Source organism: Acomys russatus, chromosome 30 (genome assembly GCF_903995435.1).
Source record: "Acomys russatus chromosome 30, mAcoRus1.1, whole genome shotgun sequence".
Lineage (NCBI taxonomy): Eukaryota > Metazoa > Chordata > Mammalia > Rodentia > Muridae > Acomys > Acomys russatus.
The window spans coordinates 17,487,596-17,504,352 of record NC_067166.1 but is presented as its reverse complement, the minus strand read 5'-3'; the positions used below and the strand labels follow the sequence as shown (position 1 = coordinate 17,504,352).

General features: G+C 43.0%; 1 protein-coding gene and 1 pseudogene across 1 annotated transcript in view; one reads left to right on the top strand and one right to left on the bottom strand.

The window, feature by feature from the left end:
• Nucleotides 1-16,316, bottom strand: part of Poc5 (POC5 centriolar protein) — a 35,075-nt gene extending 18,759 nt beyond the window's left edge. The window contains exons 1-6 of the mRNA XM_051172287.1: nucleotides 16,192-16,316; nucleotides 12,893-12,991; nucleotides 8,310-8,427; nucleotides 5,398-5,463; nucleotides 2,441-2,640; nucleotides 164-340 (exon numbers count right to left, since the gene is read on the bottom strand). Of these exons, the coding sequence (XP_051028244.1) occupies nucleotides 164-340; nucleotides 2,441-2,640; nucleotides 5,398-5,463; nucleotides 8,310-8,427; nucleotides 12,893-12,979 (648 nt within the window). The 5' untranslated portion in view covers nucleotides 12,980-12,991; nucleotides 16,192-16,316. The remainder of the gene's footprint in view (nucleotides 1-163; nucleotides 341-2,440; nucleotides 2,641-5,397; nucleotides 5,464-8,309; nucleotides 8,428-12,892; nucleotides 12,992-16,191) is intronic.
• LOC127212179 (MARCKS-related protein-like) lies at nucleotides 8,467-9,314 on the top strand (annotated as a pseudogene).
• Nucleotides 16,317-16,757: the final 441 nt, after the last annotated feature.

Genomic DNA, 16,757 nt, shown 5'->3' with positions numbered 1-16,757 from the left:
AAAACCCACCATACTTGCATCTAGTAAGAATAAACCCTAGGGCTGTGCGCTTAGTTCCTCTGAAGCATGTCTTACAGGAGCAGACTAATCTTAGTTCTCAGAATGCTAGTCCACTGAGACATGGACTAAAAGTCTCACTTAGAGGGAGCATAGAAAAGAGGACCTCATCCTTCCTCCCGAGGGACAGCTCGAAGGCCTTCTGCAGCTCCTTCAAGTCAGCGATCTGCCTCAACAGCTGCTTCACAATCATCGCGTGCTTCTCCTTTTCTTTTTTCATCTCCATTCGGTGACAGTCAATAAAATTAAGTCTCCACTTACTCAGTTCAGATAAAATATTTGTCTGAAAAAGAAAAAATATTGAAAATCATTTATTCTTTTGAACCACGTTTAAAATTCAACTGAAAATAAGAAACTTTAAAAAGATCAGGTCAACACACTATTAAAAAAATAAAAGCACTAATAAACGATGTTTGCAAGTTCACCAGCTATGGCTCTTTATACTTCGTTCATCCTATCAGGGAAATTACTTTTTTCCCATTTTATGTTACTTTGTATAAAATCTTACAACATTAAAAAAATGTTTCATTCACAAAATTCCTTTGTGTAGACATCGACTTAGATGTCCATACTAAAATAGATTAGGTGCAGTTGGAGAGATGGCTCAGCAGCTAAGAGACTGGCTGCACGAGGGGATCTGGGTTCAATTCCTAGCAAACGCGGATGGCTAGCCCATCTGCAACTCTAGTCCTAAGTGATCTGATACCCTCTTCTGGCCTTCACAGGCCAGATGCATTTACACATAAGATAAAAAATAAAATCTCGGAGCATGGTGTGGTGGGGCACACCTTTAATCCCAGCACTCGGGAGGCAGAGGCAGGTGGATCACTGTGAGTTAGAGGCTAGCCTGGCCTACAAAGTGAGTCCAGGACAGCCAGGGCTACACAGAGAGACTCTGTCTCAGAAAACAAAACCAAAAAACAAAACAAAACAAAACAAAAAAACAAACAAAAAAAGACCAAAAAACCCCCCAAGAAACAAAAAACCACCAAAACCCCCCCCAAAAAAAAACGCACACAAAAAACAAACCCCAAAACAAAACAAACAAACAAACAAACAAACAAAAAAAAAAAACCCAAACCAAACCAAACCAAAAAGAACAAAACAAAAACAGAAACAAAAAACAAAAAACGCAGCAGGAACGGATCAGGTGAAGAAGTATAGCAGTATGGGCTAGGCGGAAGCTGATTAGAGGAGGTGCTGGTGGCTGAAACCACGGAGCTGACATTTTCCCCAAGACAAGTCATCACAGTGGTTACCTTACAACAAAGTGCTTAGTCCCTTCACCCTGCTGACTGGCACGAGTAAAGACTAAGTAATCATTGATCACCTAAACACAACAGAAACCTTCAATAACAAAGATGGTTACCTAAGCACTGGCTAGCATGAATGGCTGGCTATATAACACTGCAACAGACTTCTACTATTATCAACCATGAAACCTGTTGCCAGAGTAGTTCTAGAGTTTAAGGTTTTAAATAACAGGAAAATCTAAGTGCCATAGCATTCACATGATCATAATTATATTTTTAAAATATTTCTTTGCTTTTAATCATGTAAGTCTCTGTGTGGGTAATGTGAACATGAGTGTAGGTACCCATGAGGCCAGGGGTTTGAGATGCCCTTGTGCTACAGTTCTAGTGGGTTGTGACCCACAACATGGTGCTGGGAATTGAACTCCAAGACCATTCTTGCTCCTAACCACTGAGCCACCTCTACAGCCCCTTCTATTAGAAAAATAACAAAAACCATGACATTTCTACAATACTGTTTCATTGAAAGACAATTAACATCACCAAAGAAAAATATTTTTATAGACTCATCAGATATATATTGTGGTTGCTATAAAATTAATATACACTGGTAAAATATATATACTTTTAGGCATAAAAGGTCCTTGGATGCCAGCTTCTTAGATAGCTGGGTCTCCAGGTGTGTGGCCGTCCTAAGGCTCTATCTGTCATCACTAGAAGCTGAAGAGACTGAAATAGTGTCAATCATCACTGTAGGTCATCAGGAAGCCCTTGAGAATATAGGAGAAGTGTGGTGGAACATACAGTATCCTAGCAACTCCTTAAAACCTTGCAACTCCAAGTTTGGTTTAGAAAGCAGTAATGTCACCTAGGTCTGCAACCGAAATATGTAATCTTAGTACCTACTAAAACATATTGAGTGCCAATCCATAGTTAAACAGGACACCAAGGCAGAGGCAGGCCATTTGTGCATAAGTCTAAGACACTGGATGGACCATCCCAGGAACCCAAAGGCTTAGGTTTTTGTTTGTTTTCTAGAAAAAAGTAAAAGAAAAAAAAAAGGGCAAAGAAAGCGAGAGTAGGCTCAGGCGTCAGCTATGAAGCACACTGCAATGGGGCAACTGTGATACCTTAAGACCCGAGCTCCAGCGGTCAAGTATATTCTCCACCTTCCGAAGACTTTCATCTAGATGATCACTCACAATTACTTCATGTGGATCGGTATGAGTAGATGTAGAGGTTGGTGAGGAAGAGTCTTCTAAAAGGTGTGCACTGAAAAAATCCAAGACTGGGTGAGAGGGCTTCCTGGGTGACGAGACAGGCGATGACCCTAGAAGGGAAGCAATCAAACGGCAGCCAGGTCAAACGCACAATCCTCCAACTGGCCAAGGAACATCATGGGCTACACGATGTCAATTCTGGAGGCTGGGAAACACAGAGACATTACTCCTGAGGTATATGCAACCAGTGTGGGTACTCTGATAGTAGTTCTGTCACTGATTGAGGGTTGACAGGCATGGGATGCCTCCTATACCCCTCCCATCCTTCACAAACAATTCCCATGGCAAACAAGGGCACGCCACACATTCTGGTCCAGCCGGGACTGAGTGTGATAAGCCACACCACCACATTAACATTAACAAAGTACCTTTTGTATGATAAAAATGTTTGGCTGGCTCTCAACACATGCTACCCTAAGAGGTAGATATTTTCTCAGCCTTAAGAGAAAACTGAGGCTCAGAGAGTTAACTGACCATGGTGAGGTGTTGTATACAGACCACTGTTGCCTACTAGTCAATGCGGGTACTGGCCTTAACATTGCAGTTGTATGTAGATCACTGTTGCTTTACATTCAGTGCTGGCATTGGTCTTAACATTGCTAAGATTTGACAACATAGAGGGGCTAGTTACTTAGCTTATCAGATACTCTGTTAGCCTCCAACATGTAGATGAGAAGTTTGTGCACCAAGCTACATGCATGGATACACATACACAACTCTATCACTTGCTATCACCTACTAAGGCAGAGAAAGCCAGACCTGGGACAACTGGCCTCTATCTCTAAAAAGCATAGAATAGAAAAGTTAATATTCCACTACAGGTGCACTGGAATAGACACCATCTATCACCTTCTCTCATGTATGCCCCATTAACTATGGAGATCAAATAATCAAGACTGAAGAGCAGTCTTCTCTTTCTTGCAGAATAATCAAGAATAGAATTACTATAGAACATGGTACGTAAAAATAAACCTTTGCAGAACTCCTTACAAGAAGGAAAATTATTCCCTAAGTAGTATGTCTGCTATGCAATATATAGGGTTTAGGATGGTCATATGTGAGATATTACCTACACGTTCTGAGGATGGTCAAAAAACCCAAGGGACATGGCAGAAAAAGACAAAGTGCACACACAGTCTTTTACTGGGTTCTACTAAATAGAGAGGCAAAAGGCTCTGCTTTGTCCCTTTTGTTTTTCTGAGATAGGGCCTATGTAGCTCAGGTTGGACTTAAAGTGGCTAGCCTCTTGTCTTAGTGTCCTAAGTGGTAGGATTACAAGCACATTCCACGTCTGTGGTTTGTGTGTGGGTGTTGTTGTTGTTGTTGAGAAAAATCTATATTCACTGCTCACAACATAGAGCTTGAAAGACCATCCACAATGATATTGCCCAAGACTCTTAGAGGAAAAGAAAGATAAAGGCAGGCATTTTTAAAAAGAGATTTATTTATTATTTATTCAATATTCTGCCCGCATGTGTGCCTGTCTGCCACAGGAAGCCACTGGATCTCATTACAGATGGTTGTGAGCCACCATGTAGTTGCTGGGAATTGAACTCGAGACTTTTGAAAAAGCCTTAACTTCTGAGCCATCTCTCCAGTCCTCAGGTAGACATTTCTTACAAAGTGGCACTGGTGCCCATATTTGACGACCTCCCCTTAATGGGGAGCCCTGGTGGCACTCAAAGAAAGAATAGGCTGACTACCAAACTGGGACTTGTTAGCCTGTGACCAGGAGGCACCCTCAGACATGGACCTAAGGGAGGGTAATAGGGTAGGGGTGGGAGGGTAGGAGTAACGGGAGGATATGAGTGATATCCTGTTATCTGATAACTGAACTGTTATCTGAATAAATTAATAATAAAAAAACAAAGTGGCTTAAATGGTTTCCTATTAAATAATGCCACACTGTAGAGTGAGGGCAGTATTCCATGTCTATTGTTTACATTTATACCACGAGGGAAAGGCCGAAGCTGGGTCTGCATGCTTCAGAATCCCTCCTCCACAGCCAGTCTTTCTGCACATTCCAGACTCAACACACGACTGCAACAATATTAGACAAGTTAGTAACTCTGTCTTCACTGTTACTTTTACCACTGCTTTCTAAGGGTAACGTGTACACATCACCTTTATGTTATATTCAGTAACAATGATTCATTTTAAGATAAATTCAGGCTAAAAGTGAACATTTTATCAAGTGGTATAAATACATACCACAGATCATTACATTGGTAGGTAGATGTCTGAAACTGGGGAGCAGTACATTGCTTATGTTAAGAAGGACTTAACAATTGACCAAACTAATATCTCACTAAATCGTTATGAAGAGCTGTTTCCTAAAGGCACTGCTGTAAAAGATGCCATGCACTGTATTATTAACTGGTCTTAGCTGTACTATTTTGGAATCTTATGAAATTGTTTTAAATATTATCATTTAAACTAGCAACAATAGCATTTTAAAGTCTGGTTATTTTTTTAATTAATTAATTTATTCAGATTACAACTCAATTGTTATCCCCTCACTTGTATCCTTCTGTTCCTCCCTCCCTCCCTCTTTCATCCTATTCCCCTCCCCTAGATCTATGACCAAGGGGGACCTCCTCCCCCACTATATGGTCATAGGCTATCAGGTCTCACCTTGGTAGCCTGCTTATTCTTTCACCCAGAGGAGGTGGTCAAATATGGGGCACCAGAATTCATGTCAGAGTTAGTCCCCACTCTCCACGTAACTGTGGAGAATGTCCTGTCCATTGGCTAGATCAGAGTAGGGGTACACTTACAACTAATGAAACTAAGAAAAGTCAACCCACCTGACTTTGAATTTAAATCACATCCTTTTCCAACTTCCATTGCAGTTTCTTTTACAAGATTATTTCCTGCCCCCAAAAAGGTTTGTAAAATTAAACTGAACTACTTAAAAGAAAATGTGTGCATACACTGTATGAGACAATAGCTTCACTGTGACATTTTCATGTATGCAGGTAACATGCATAACCCTTCCTTATTCTGTTCTCCTTGTTATTCTGGTCCTTGTCTTTTAAAATAGTACCTTCTACTCTTATGTCATAAATAAATAAATAAATAAATAAATAAATAAATAAATAAATCCATATTCCATGCATGTGGAAGAACAAGCAATGTTTGTCTTCCTAAGCCTGGCTTGTTTTGCTTAACTCAATGATTCTCAGGTTTCATCAATTTTTCCTCAAACAACATGATTTTGTTTTTCGTGGCTGAATAATATTCTACTGTTCTTTAACCATTCATCTGTCAAAGGGCACTAGACTGATTTGATGCCATGGCTCCTGTGAATAGTGCTGCAATAAACATGGGTGTGCAGGTATTGGATGCTAGCTCTGAATTCCTTGAGTGTATATCCAGGGGCATATAGCTGGGCCATATGGTAGCTCTAGTTTTAGTTTGTTTTGTTTTTTAAATTTTATAAACTTTATTTAAAAATTAAACTTTCAAATAAACAAAATCACACACCAAAATTAATCAGACTCAAAGTCTACACAATGCAATACAGTTAGAATTGGCATTCAGAATGAAAGCTATGAAGCTCAACATTAAATTTTATACTTTTAGTGTCAAATATATTTTATGTACTTACCTACCATCTAAACAAAAATAAATAAAAATCTAAGAGTAAGAACTAGAAAAACAACTAAATTTACACAGTTTTGTAACTCATGTCCATTCAGTTTTGAGAGGAATCTCCACAGAGACTCTCTTAGTGGTTGCATGGGTCCACACTGCCAGCAGCAGTATGGAAGGGTCTGTCTCTAAACCTTCTTTTCACCAGCCTTTGCTGATTTTGTGTTCTGGATGACAGCTTTCCTGCTGGGGTGAGATGGGGATCGCAACATGGTTTTGATTTCTATTTCACTGATTGATAAAGAGGTCAAATAGTTTTCATGTGCTTATTGCCCAATTGTACTTCTGTATTTGAGAACACTCTGCTCAGTTTATATCTATCTGAATATAGCATATAGATATAATATCTACAATATATGCATATATATTAGGGGGGGTGGGAGAGTCAGAGAGACTGTGTGTATACACGAGGAGTGTGCATATGCCCCAGCACGCTCGCAGCCACGCTCTTCTTCCATCTTGTTGAGACAGGTCTCTTTGTTGCTCGCTGTTGTGCATGCCCGCTACCTGGACTGCGAGCTTCTGGGGTTCTCCTGTCTCTTCCTTCCATCTCCCCTGAAGGAACACTACTGTGTTTGCCTTAATGGGCTCTGGGAATTCCAAACTCAAACCCTCAAGCCTACATGGCAAGCACTGGCCTACTGCGTTCTCTCCCCAGCTCTCGCCTGGTTATATTTACCAGTCTGCAGCACTTTAGCTTGGTCAGGAGGAGCTGTTTTTTGTTTGTTTGGTTTGGTTTTTCAATACAGGGTTTCTCTGTGTAGCCCTGGCTGTATTGGACTCACTTTGTAGACCAGGCTGGCCTCAAACTCACAGCGATCCACTTGCCTCTTCCTCCCCGAATGCTAGGAGATCAGTAGGAATTGTACATTAAGGTACTCAGTGTAATCAAAATGTGACCGACACCCCTGATGTTATAATGAGTAAGCCCAAGGTTCAAATCTCTAAAAGGAAATGAAATTTAGGTAGAAAACATTCTGCCACAGTAAATTATGGATCTGAAGTCATGGTGCTATGGAACTATCTATTGCTCCAGTGCAGCAGCAATCTGAAGACAGGAACAGTGTGTGTGTGTGTGTGTGTGTGTGTGTGTGTGTGAGAGAGAGAGAGAGAGAGAGAGAGAGAGAGAGAGAGAGAGAAGATCTACAAATTTAGGGAATGAGGGACTGAGACTATGGCTGTGACTCAGTGAAACCAGGAGTTTTTGCCTCTGTGTGGGGCATGAAATGCAGCCTCAAGAACAGTTACCCTTGGAGGCAAGCCAACTATATGATGACTGCCCACCTGGCTGTCTCAGCCCTCTCAAAGAATGCTTACTTAGGGCCCATGAGGAGGCTCAGTAGGTAAGGATGCTTGCTACCAAGCCTGACAATCTAAGTCAATCCCTAGACCCCACACAGTGGAAGGAAAGAGCAGACTCCTGATGTCATGTGCATGCACAGACACACATACGCAAATAAACACACAGAAACAGAGTGCCACTCTAAGTTGCTTGAGCTTGTACTTACTAAATAAGGAATGAAAACGTAAAAGGAACTTGCCTTCTGTTTCTTCCTTCAACCCTTCTATTAAAGGACAGCTTGGCTTCTATCAGATACTGGCAGTCCACATGCAGGGCCACCTTTGTCCTGATAGTCCACTATTGTCCATGCCCACATGAATGTTGCTTACTAAGTGCCAGTGTGTACCTCACAGAACAACTTAAGAGATTTTGATACAGTGTTGAGAGTGCCTTTAAAATGGGCTTGCACATTTAGTTTTCAAAATAATTCTGGCACAAAACTTCTGGACCAGAACTAGGGTATATGGGATAATCTCTACTATGTTGCTTTAATTATTTTTCATAAAGTTAAAAGTTAACTGAAATTTAAATAAAAATCCAGCTGTCAAAAGAGCCAGGAATAGAACAGAAAAATGTAAGGCAGGACCCATATTATACTGCTTTACACCATGAATAGAAAAGAAACTGCTGAGGGAAAGGGACATTTCCACAGTCACCTCAGCATCTCTGACAAACTCAGGACCGTAAGTGGTGCTGTGACAACTGTGAGTGAGAGAAGCATACCGGCCGGAGTAGGAAGTCTATCTGGTGCCACTTCTCCCTTAGGCTGAGATGGCTGTGAAGCATGGGATTCAACATTTGGATTCACAATAGTATAGCGGAGCAGTTCCTCATATTCGTCCTGTGAGAAACCAATAACAGTGATGTATTATAAGCTATAATGTTGCATCCAACCACTCAATATTTCATTGTGTTAGGAAATCTACTTAGAGCCGGGCGTGGTGGTGCACACCTGTAGTCCCAGCACTTGGGAGGCAGAGGCAGGTGGATCGCTGTGAGTTCGAGGCCAGCCTGGTCTACAAAGCGAGTCCAGGACAGTCAAGGCTACACAGAGAAACCCTGTCTTGAACAACAACAACAACAACAAAAACAAAACCAAAACATCTACTTAGGGCATTCTGTCGAAGAGTGCAGTAGGTTGGCCTTGGAGCTGGGGGTGGGGGAGGGGCGGGTACAGCAAGCTTTGCCCCGCCTCCCGTACCCCACTGGTCCATGTCTGACGCCCACCTCCATAAAGGCCAGCAGATTGGAAAATGGCCACATGAAAAGCAATGGTGACTTAACCCCCAAGGGTGAAGGGGATGAGGCAGCTGGGACTACTGGTGATGCCATCGAGCCAGCACCCCAGCCAGAAAGCTGAGGGCAAGGGGGAGGTCGCTCCCTAGGAAAAGAAGAAGAAATTCTCTTTCAAGAGGCCTTTCAAATTGAGCGGCCTGTCCTTCTAGAGAAATCGGAAAGAGGGTCAGGGTGAGTCCTCTCCCTCCTCACCAACAGAGGAAGAGTAGGAGCAGGGGGAAATCAGCGCCTGCAGGATGAGGGCACTGCCCAAGAAGGGAAGGCAGCTGCCACCCCTGAAAGCCAAGAGACCCAGGCTAAGGGGGCAGAGGCTAGCGCTGCCTCTAAGGAGGAGACACAGAAGAGGAGGCAGGGCCACAGGCTGCAGAGCCACCTGCTCCCTTGGGGCCTGAGAGTGGCCCTGCATCGGCCAGTGCTGAGCAGAATGAGTAGCAGGTGGTTGATCTCTAAGCTGCAAAAACTGTGCTGTCCTTGTGAGGTCACCAGGTGAGGCCTGGACCTGGTGCCCTGGCTGCCTTCCTGTGGCCAGAAAGGAAGGGAAGGGACTTGTTGTCCCCTCCCAGCTACGTTCCCTTTCTCTCTCCTGTGTATTCTCCCATCAGCCATTTGGTCTTACTCTTAAGGCCAGTTGAAAATGGTTCCTTACGGTTTCCCCGAGTTAGGTCAGTGACGTGAGATGCTCCTGTCTCTAGCTTCTTCCCAGGCCCCACCCCTGCAGAAGGCAATGGCTGGCTTTCCTCCCAATTCTTGTTCCAAGTACGCTTGTTTATCCTACTTCCCAAACCCTGGGTGTCCAGCCTTTCCCTTGTTGAGTTCTTAGTCTCTTGTGTTGTGCCTAGTGGCACCTGGGGAGGACACTGCCCCAGACTGGGTTTTTATAAATGTCTTACTCAAGTTCAAACCTCCAGCTTGTGAATCAACCACGTCTCTGACTTGATAAAGAAGTATTAGGCTCTGGGCGGGAAAGAGGTCTGTAATGTGAAACAACTCCTTGTTGTCTTTTTTTCCCCTCTCCCATCGATGTAAATAACTTCTAATGGCCAAACCCTGGATTTGTACTTTTTCTTCCCCTAACTGCTAAACCGTTCTCTGCCACCTGGATTTACTGTAACACTTGGAAAAGGAATAAATGTTGTCTTGTTTTAAAAAACAAAGAAAAAAGACATCTACGTAACTACCTCAGGGTCATACACTTACCACAATACAGAGAAGTTTAGCTCTCATGCTAAGTTTCAGTCTTTTGAGTGTTTCTGGTACGACGTTTACATTTATAACTAAAAGTTTACAGAGGGAACAGAGTTGGGTAATTCAATACAACACCTTTTTCTATCTCCTCTTTCTTACAGTTCAGATCATTTAAAAGTTATCACTTTCAAGTATTTACACTGAAGCTCAGTTTGTATTTTCTCCCTCTTCATTCTTCCCTTTCACCCCCCCACCTCCACCTTTCATTTTTGAGACAGGGTTTCCCTATATTTCCCAGGCTGGGACTTGCTGTATAGCCCAGGTTGCTATTAATCCTTAATCTTCCTGCCTAAGCCTCTGAGTACTTGCATTACAAGCATGCACCACCACATGAGGTACCAGGACTTCTTGATATTATGTATCTAAAAAGGCAATTAAGACATCTGAAGCTTCTGAAACTACACAGGCATTTTATTTCCCCTAGTTTCAAGCCTGCACTCATCAAGGCAGTTTGCTTATTTTTGCTGCTGTACTTAGAAGAAAATGTGATGGATTTGAGTTTATAAAATAAATCTGTATGATTGTAGCTCTGTTTTAGCATTGGAATTTTAGGTAAAATTATAAAAGGAGCTTGAACTATTGTGTTTGAAAACTGAAATTTCAATGTGAAAGAGTGAGTTGGTTTGAGTTTCAACTTGGATTCATTTAACACACATATACACACATGCACGTGTGCATATTACAGTATTCTTCAGACCATAGACCTACTTTTTTCACATCCAAAAGTCGGGGGAGGGGAATTAGGGTGTGCCTTATGGTCTGATTGCTGTTTCTACTGTCTTTCTTGCTTTACTGCTCTAAAAACTGGGTGCATCTTATGGTCAGGTGCGTCTTATAGTTCAGAAACTATAGTAAGCATTAGGTGACAGAAACAAATATTTTTATGCAGTGTATATTAATACATGGAAGAAGAGAAGCCGCCAGCCATGTAGTGATAGAAGACAGTTAGCCAACAGAAAACCTTACCATTAGATGTAAGATAAAAGGACAAAGGAAAACACCCTGACCCTGACTTGACACCAACCCCAAGACCAGGGCCAAGAAACAGAAACCCACCATCCCTGAGCACAAAACCCCAGCAATCTCTGAGCTTGCCCAAGCTCAGGAATTGAAATCCCAGCAGTCCTCACCCGGGAAACCCCCACCCCCACCCCAATCCTATATAACCCTGCCTTGTGCTCAGTTCTCTGCCACTTGCACTGGGGAAGCCCTCCCTGCAGCAGTGCAGCAGAGCTTCAGTAGGAAAGGCTCTCCCTTCCGAGCTGCAACGCTTACAGCAGACCCTCCTTCACAGGGCTGTAATCAGCTCCTCTTGTTATTACGCCCCTTCAAGGCAATACACACGGAGTTTTAAACCATTTCCTAGTATTTGAGTAGAAGGTGTAGCAGGTGTGGATGCAAACACTTGTAACTGTAGCGCTGGGAAGTGGAGATAAAAGATCAGGGGTTTGAAGCTAGCCTGGGCTACATAGGGAGTTCCAAGCTAGCCAGAAGCTACAAAGTGAAACTGTGTGGGGGAAAAATTATTTAGCATTATCGTAATATCTACTTTTCACATTGACAAAAGTAATTATAATTCTTTAAAAAGATTAAATAATTTTAAATTAATAGATTTCTAAATCATATCTGGTTGTTAAAATAAAAGGAAACCTGCTGGGAGTGGTGGCACACGCCTTTAATTACAGCACTTGGGACGCAGAGGCAGGGAGATCGCGGCTAGCCTGGTCTACAGAATGAGTCCAGGACAGCCAAGGCTACACAGAGAAACCTTGTCTCGAAAAACAAAAACAAAAACAAACAAACAAAAAGGGAAACCCAAATTTTCCGTTATTAAGAAAAAAGGCAACCTTAACTTGATAAATTGGGATAAGCTACAACATACCCATTGGTATCTATAAACCTAAATGTTTACTCTAATGAAATAATGTAGAGTTCCAAGTCTCCTGCAGTAGCCTTGCTAACAGACCAGGAGCACCTGTTTCTCTTTTATTCCTGTAAGTTAATAAGCCGCAGGGTTTGACCTGGGAAAACGCTCATCTCCTTTTCCCATCTCCCTGCAGCTCGGGCAGTTAGGAAACATGTCTGTGGGATCTGAACAGCTCATGCAAACAACACACCCTCGCCTAGTTGGTTGTCCTAACTCCCTGTCAGTGTCCAGGTTCAAGCTGGAAGATTACACCAAATGCTGTGGCAAGAGAAACCAGAAGCTCACCGCACAGAACACCAGACAGCCCTGGGCTCTAGGACCTCACGTGGGCTGACGTCCTGCTACTTTCATTAAAGATGAAAGCATTCAGCAGAGGCAGTTAAATGAGACCGTTTCACATAATGTTCGGAAATTCTGAGTTTTATTTTTAACTGTGTTAAAGCCTTTGTAGAAAAAACTTTCAAACAGTTCATGGGGTAGTTTCTGAAAACTTAAAAAACAATATATTCTCTAAATTAGTGGGGAGTTCTTTAAGTTTGATCATATTGTAAATGCAAAGATGTCATTGTAAATGGAATGAGTAAATGAAAAATGTATTTTTGGTTTTGCCACAAATTACCACTTTGTTTATTTTTATTTATTTATTTATTTATTTATTTATTTTTTGGTGGTGGTAGTGGGGTCATCTCTCTATGTCTGACTGTCTTGGAACTCTCTATCTGGATCGCAGAGATCCCCCTGCCTCTGCCTCCTGAGTTCTGGGATTAAAAGTATGCGCCACTATACAGGGTTTTATGCTTTTTTCAAAGAGTCACAATAAATTCAGATGTCTTCCTACCTGAAGGTCCGTGGAGACAGAACTGCCATGATCAGAAGAGTCATTGTAAGCAACGTGAAGTGAATACTTGTCCTTGTCAGATGACATTCTGCACAAATGCTATAAAACAGCACAAGTTACCTTTAGTTGTTTCCTGTAATAGTTTCATATTATTTAAAGGAATCACCCACTCAGCAAGTTGAGTACGTACAAGCCAGAATCATGGGGCCTAAACAAGGACTCACTCCAAACATCAGTGCATCTATAATATACTGAAAGAGATGAGCTAAATACATGAAAGGTTGGAGAAAAATGCTTCAGAACTCTCTCCTGCAGGGTCTGTCAGAGATAAGTGCATGCGGTCACCATTCTTCAGCCTGTGTGACATCCCGGGGACTGTACACTTTCCTGTGACATACTGAACTAGGATAGTCTAAGAATTTGTGTAAATTTTCTCCTTAAGACACTTCACTAAAGAAAACTATATAAAAAAAGAGAGATTTAAAAGACAAAGAGTAACTTTTCAAACTATCGGAACACCGTAAGGTAGACAAGATGGCCTAGGAACTGAGACCTGAAAGACGTGCAGGTCCATTCTGAGAGACAAAGTGCAGATAAAAACAGCAGCATAAGCAGATACAGAGGCATGGCAGGTATGCCAACAAGACTCAGGTTGTTTGCTTAGGCTGAAGCAAAGTAAGACTTGAGTGAAGATGATGAAATAAGAAAGAATAGCTAAGATTAAAAGGCTGACTCTTTACAGAAGACACTAAATATTTTAAAGAACTGGTGTGACCAACCTTGTTTTTTTGTTTATTTTTGTAGTGCTGAGGATTGAACCCACATGCAGCTGTGCAAGTCAGGGCAAGAGCTCTACTGCAGTTACATCTCCAAACATAGCCTTTTTTTTTTTTTTAAATTGAAATATTACTCTGACAGCTTCAGGGCAGATTGGAATTCTAAATATAAGAGTCCAATCAAGAGCCAGCTGTAGTAATCCAAGCAGTAAAGGTTCTTTTCAGAATTAACTAGGAGACACATGAGTTCTTCAGACCAGAAGCAGTACCGGCAAGGGAAAGGGAGGTTTGGCTCTGAGACAGCTGTGCATGGTGACGGCAAAGAGAAGTCATGATCAATAACCATGTCAGAGGTCAAAGAGAGGATGGGAGGTGTCCAGATTCCCGCAGCTAACTGGATCCTAACACTACTCACCAAAGCAAGCGATGGAGGACAATGAGGCGGGGAGGACAATGAGGCGGGGAGCACAGAGTTCAGGATCAGAGATATCAGCATCAAGTGGCCCCTGAGGCACAGGGTAAAGCTGTGATCAGGCAGGACATCAGTCTTCAGTTTTTCCAGAGTCTGTGTCCACAAAATCAGCCAACTGTGGGTCAAAAATATTTCTGACAATCGCACGGGTACTGAACATGCACAGGCTTTTCTTATCATCTCTAGACAATACTGTGTAATAACTACTAGCCTAGATTTATATGGTATTAGGGTTATAAATAAATGGGAGATGATTTAAAGTGTGAAGGATGATGTGCGTAATAGGCCATTTTATACCGGTCTCTTGAGCATCTGCAGATTCAGGTAACTGTAGGGGTCCATCTGGGAATCAATGCGCTGACTGTGGGCACAGAAGAAGAGCTGTTATGCGGCCACGTTGGCTGCTCAGCGCACAGCTCCAAGCACAGCTATTCATAAAGGCTAGAATGTAATAATGGCTCCCAGAGTCAAGCAAGGCAGAGATCTCCATTGCAAGTGTAGGCTGGAGATTTAGATTGAGGCACTGACCTACTGGAGTCTACTAAAGAAATGGGAATGAACGGGACCACACACAGTGTTAAAGAATTCTTATCCTGTACACACACTGCAGGTATTTTAAGAATATAAACATAAGTCTTTTTTAAAAAATTATTTCATGTGCACTGGTATTTTTGCCTGCCAGACTTTTGACTGTCTAAGCGTGTTGGATCCCCTAGAGCAGGAGTTACAGTTGTGACCTGTCATGTGGGTCCTGGGTATTGAACCCAGGTCCTCTTAACCACTGAGCCATTTCTCCAGCACCCAAACACATGTATTTTCTAGGAAGATTTTTTAGCTTCCAATATGATGTCAGAGGAGAACAAAAATCCTAAAAGAAGAAGGAATCTGTAAGTGCTAACTTTTAAAGAACAGCGAAGAGTCAGCCAAAAGACTTGGAGAGGAAGCCAGAACACTGGAACTGGGTGGGCAGCACTATGAGGGTCACTGGCCAAGAAGGGGCAAGGAAAGCCCTCAACTTGCAAATCAGGAAGTTTCTGTGACAGTTTCAGGTGCTGGTGGAACAGGCCTCAATTATAGTTTGCTAAGAAAATAAATGAGAGAAAGATACTGACATAGAAGGGAAAACCCACAGAATAAAAAACCAGGCTGCAGTCAGATTGTGAAAAGGGGAATTCTGTTTTACTCAGAATTACTACGTATTCACAGGATAAGCAAACTAAGCCTCAGCTGGGACTGTCTTCCATTCAGCCATGTAGGGTAGATAAAATAAGCACGGATCTGCACCAAGGAAATGAATACTTCACTGATTTCAAATCAACCACTGTGGTAAATTTGGTCCGTTTCAATTTTCATTACGTCTTCCCTTATGACTTGTCTGCAGAGTAGGTAGGCAACCCGAGTTGGGAGCTGTGGATGCTTTTAGTAACAAACGAGCTGGTATGATCAGGCGTTAAACATTGTTTCTTAAGTATATACTGCGGCCACACAACGATTGTGCCATCCACCCTGCTCTTTACAAACAGGCGTGACAATTAATTCGAGACTCGACATTTCCTCACAGTTTCTGGGTTCAGAAACGAAGCAGAAGAATGACGCTTGCTTTTGTGGGTGACCACACTATTCCACCACATTCTCACTGTTCTCTAAGCAGAAAACACAAGACAGTCTGAATGCTCCTCTTTGCCATAGGTACAACCTGGCTGAAAAGCCGGCTCCAGGAACTCAAATGCAACCGCTAAGAGGCAGAGGGCGAACCAACGTGTAACCCAAGATTGGCGTCTCCCGTCCTACTGCACATGCAAGGAAAGGGGGTACGCCAGTCCCTTCCAACTGTTCTTTCACCACCCAGCCCCATGCAGATCTAGTTCTTTCTTAATAAAACACATTATGTTTGACTATCTCCCCGCGTCCCGAAGAAGAGGACCGACGGGGCGGGTAACCGCGATGTTTAGTTTGCGCCACTTGTGTCCTCTTTTCTTGGGTACCTCCAGGGACGACGCCCCCAATCCTGACATGGAGGAACCGGCCCGGGCGCCGCAGCCGGTACCCACCGTCTCCGTCAAACCCCGACTCTTCACTCGCGGCGACTCCCGCGTCGCCTCCGCGACCACAGCAAGCAAAGCCGCTACCCTAGCAGCCACTTGACAGTTTTAAACTGCGGGCCGTGATGAAAGACAGCTCTAGCCATTGGTCCACAGCCTCAGCAATCCTACCTTTGATTGGTGCTCTGAAAGTGGGCGGGGTCTAGGGGCTCAGCGGGAAAAGCCGGAAGTAGGCGATTTACAAGCAGACGAGGGGCGAGGTCTGCGGGAAGCCCGCCCAGAGTTCCTGGTACACTGTGCGCGCATGCTCAGTGCTGCCGTGTGGCTGAGAACTACGGGTCGCCTCTGCAGACATATTTAATTGATTCTCGGAAGCTTGTGGAAGCTCTGAACTTCTGATTTTCAACAAGGTGAACAGCCTAGATAACAGGTCTGGAGGTTTAGTTTCTATGCACAGCTAGTCGGCCACAGAATCACTGGCCAGGCAGTTGCTCTCTTAAAAGTGCAAATTCCCGACGTTCACCCTGTATTGATTTCTTCAGTTTTGAGCTAGGGAGTCTGAGTTTTAACAAGTA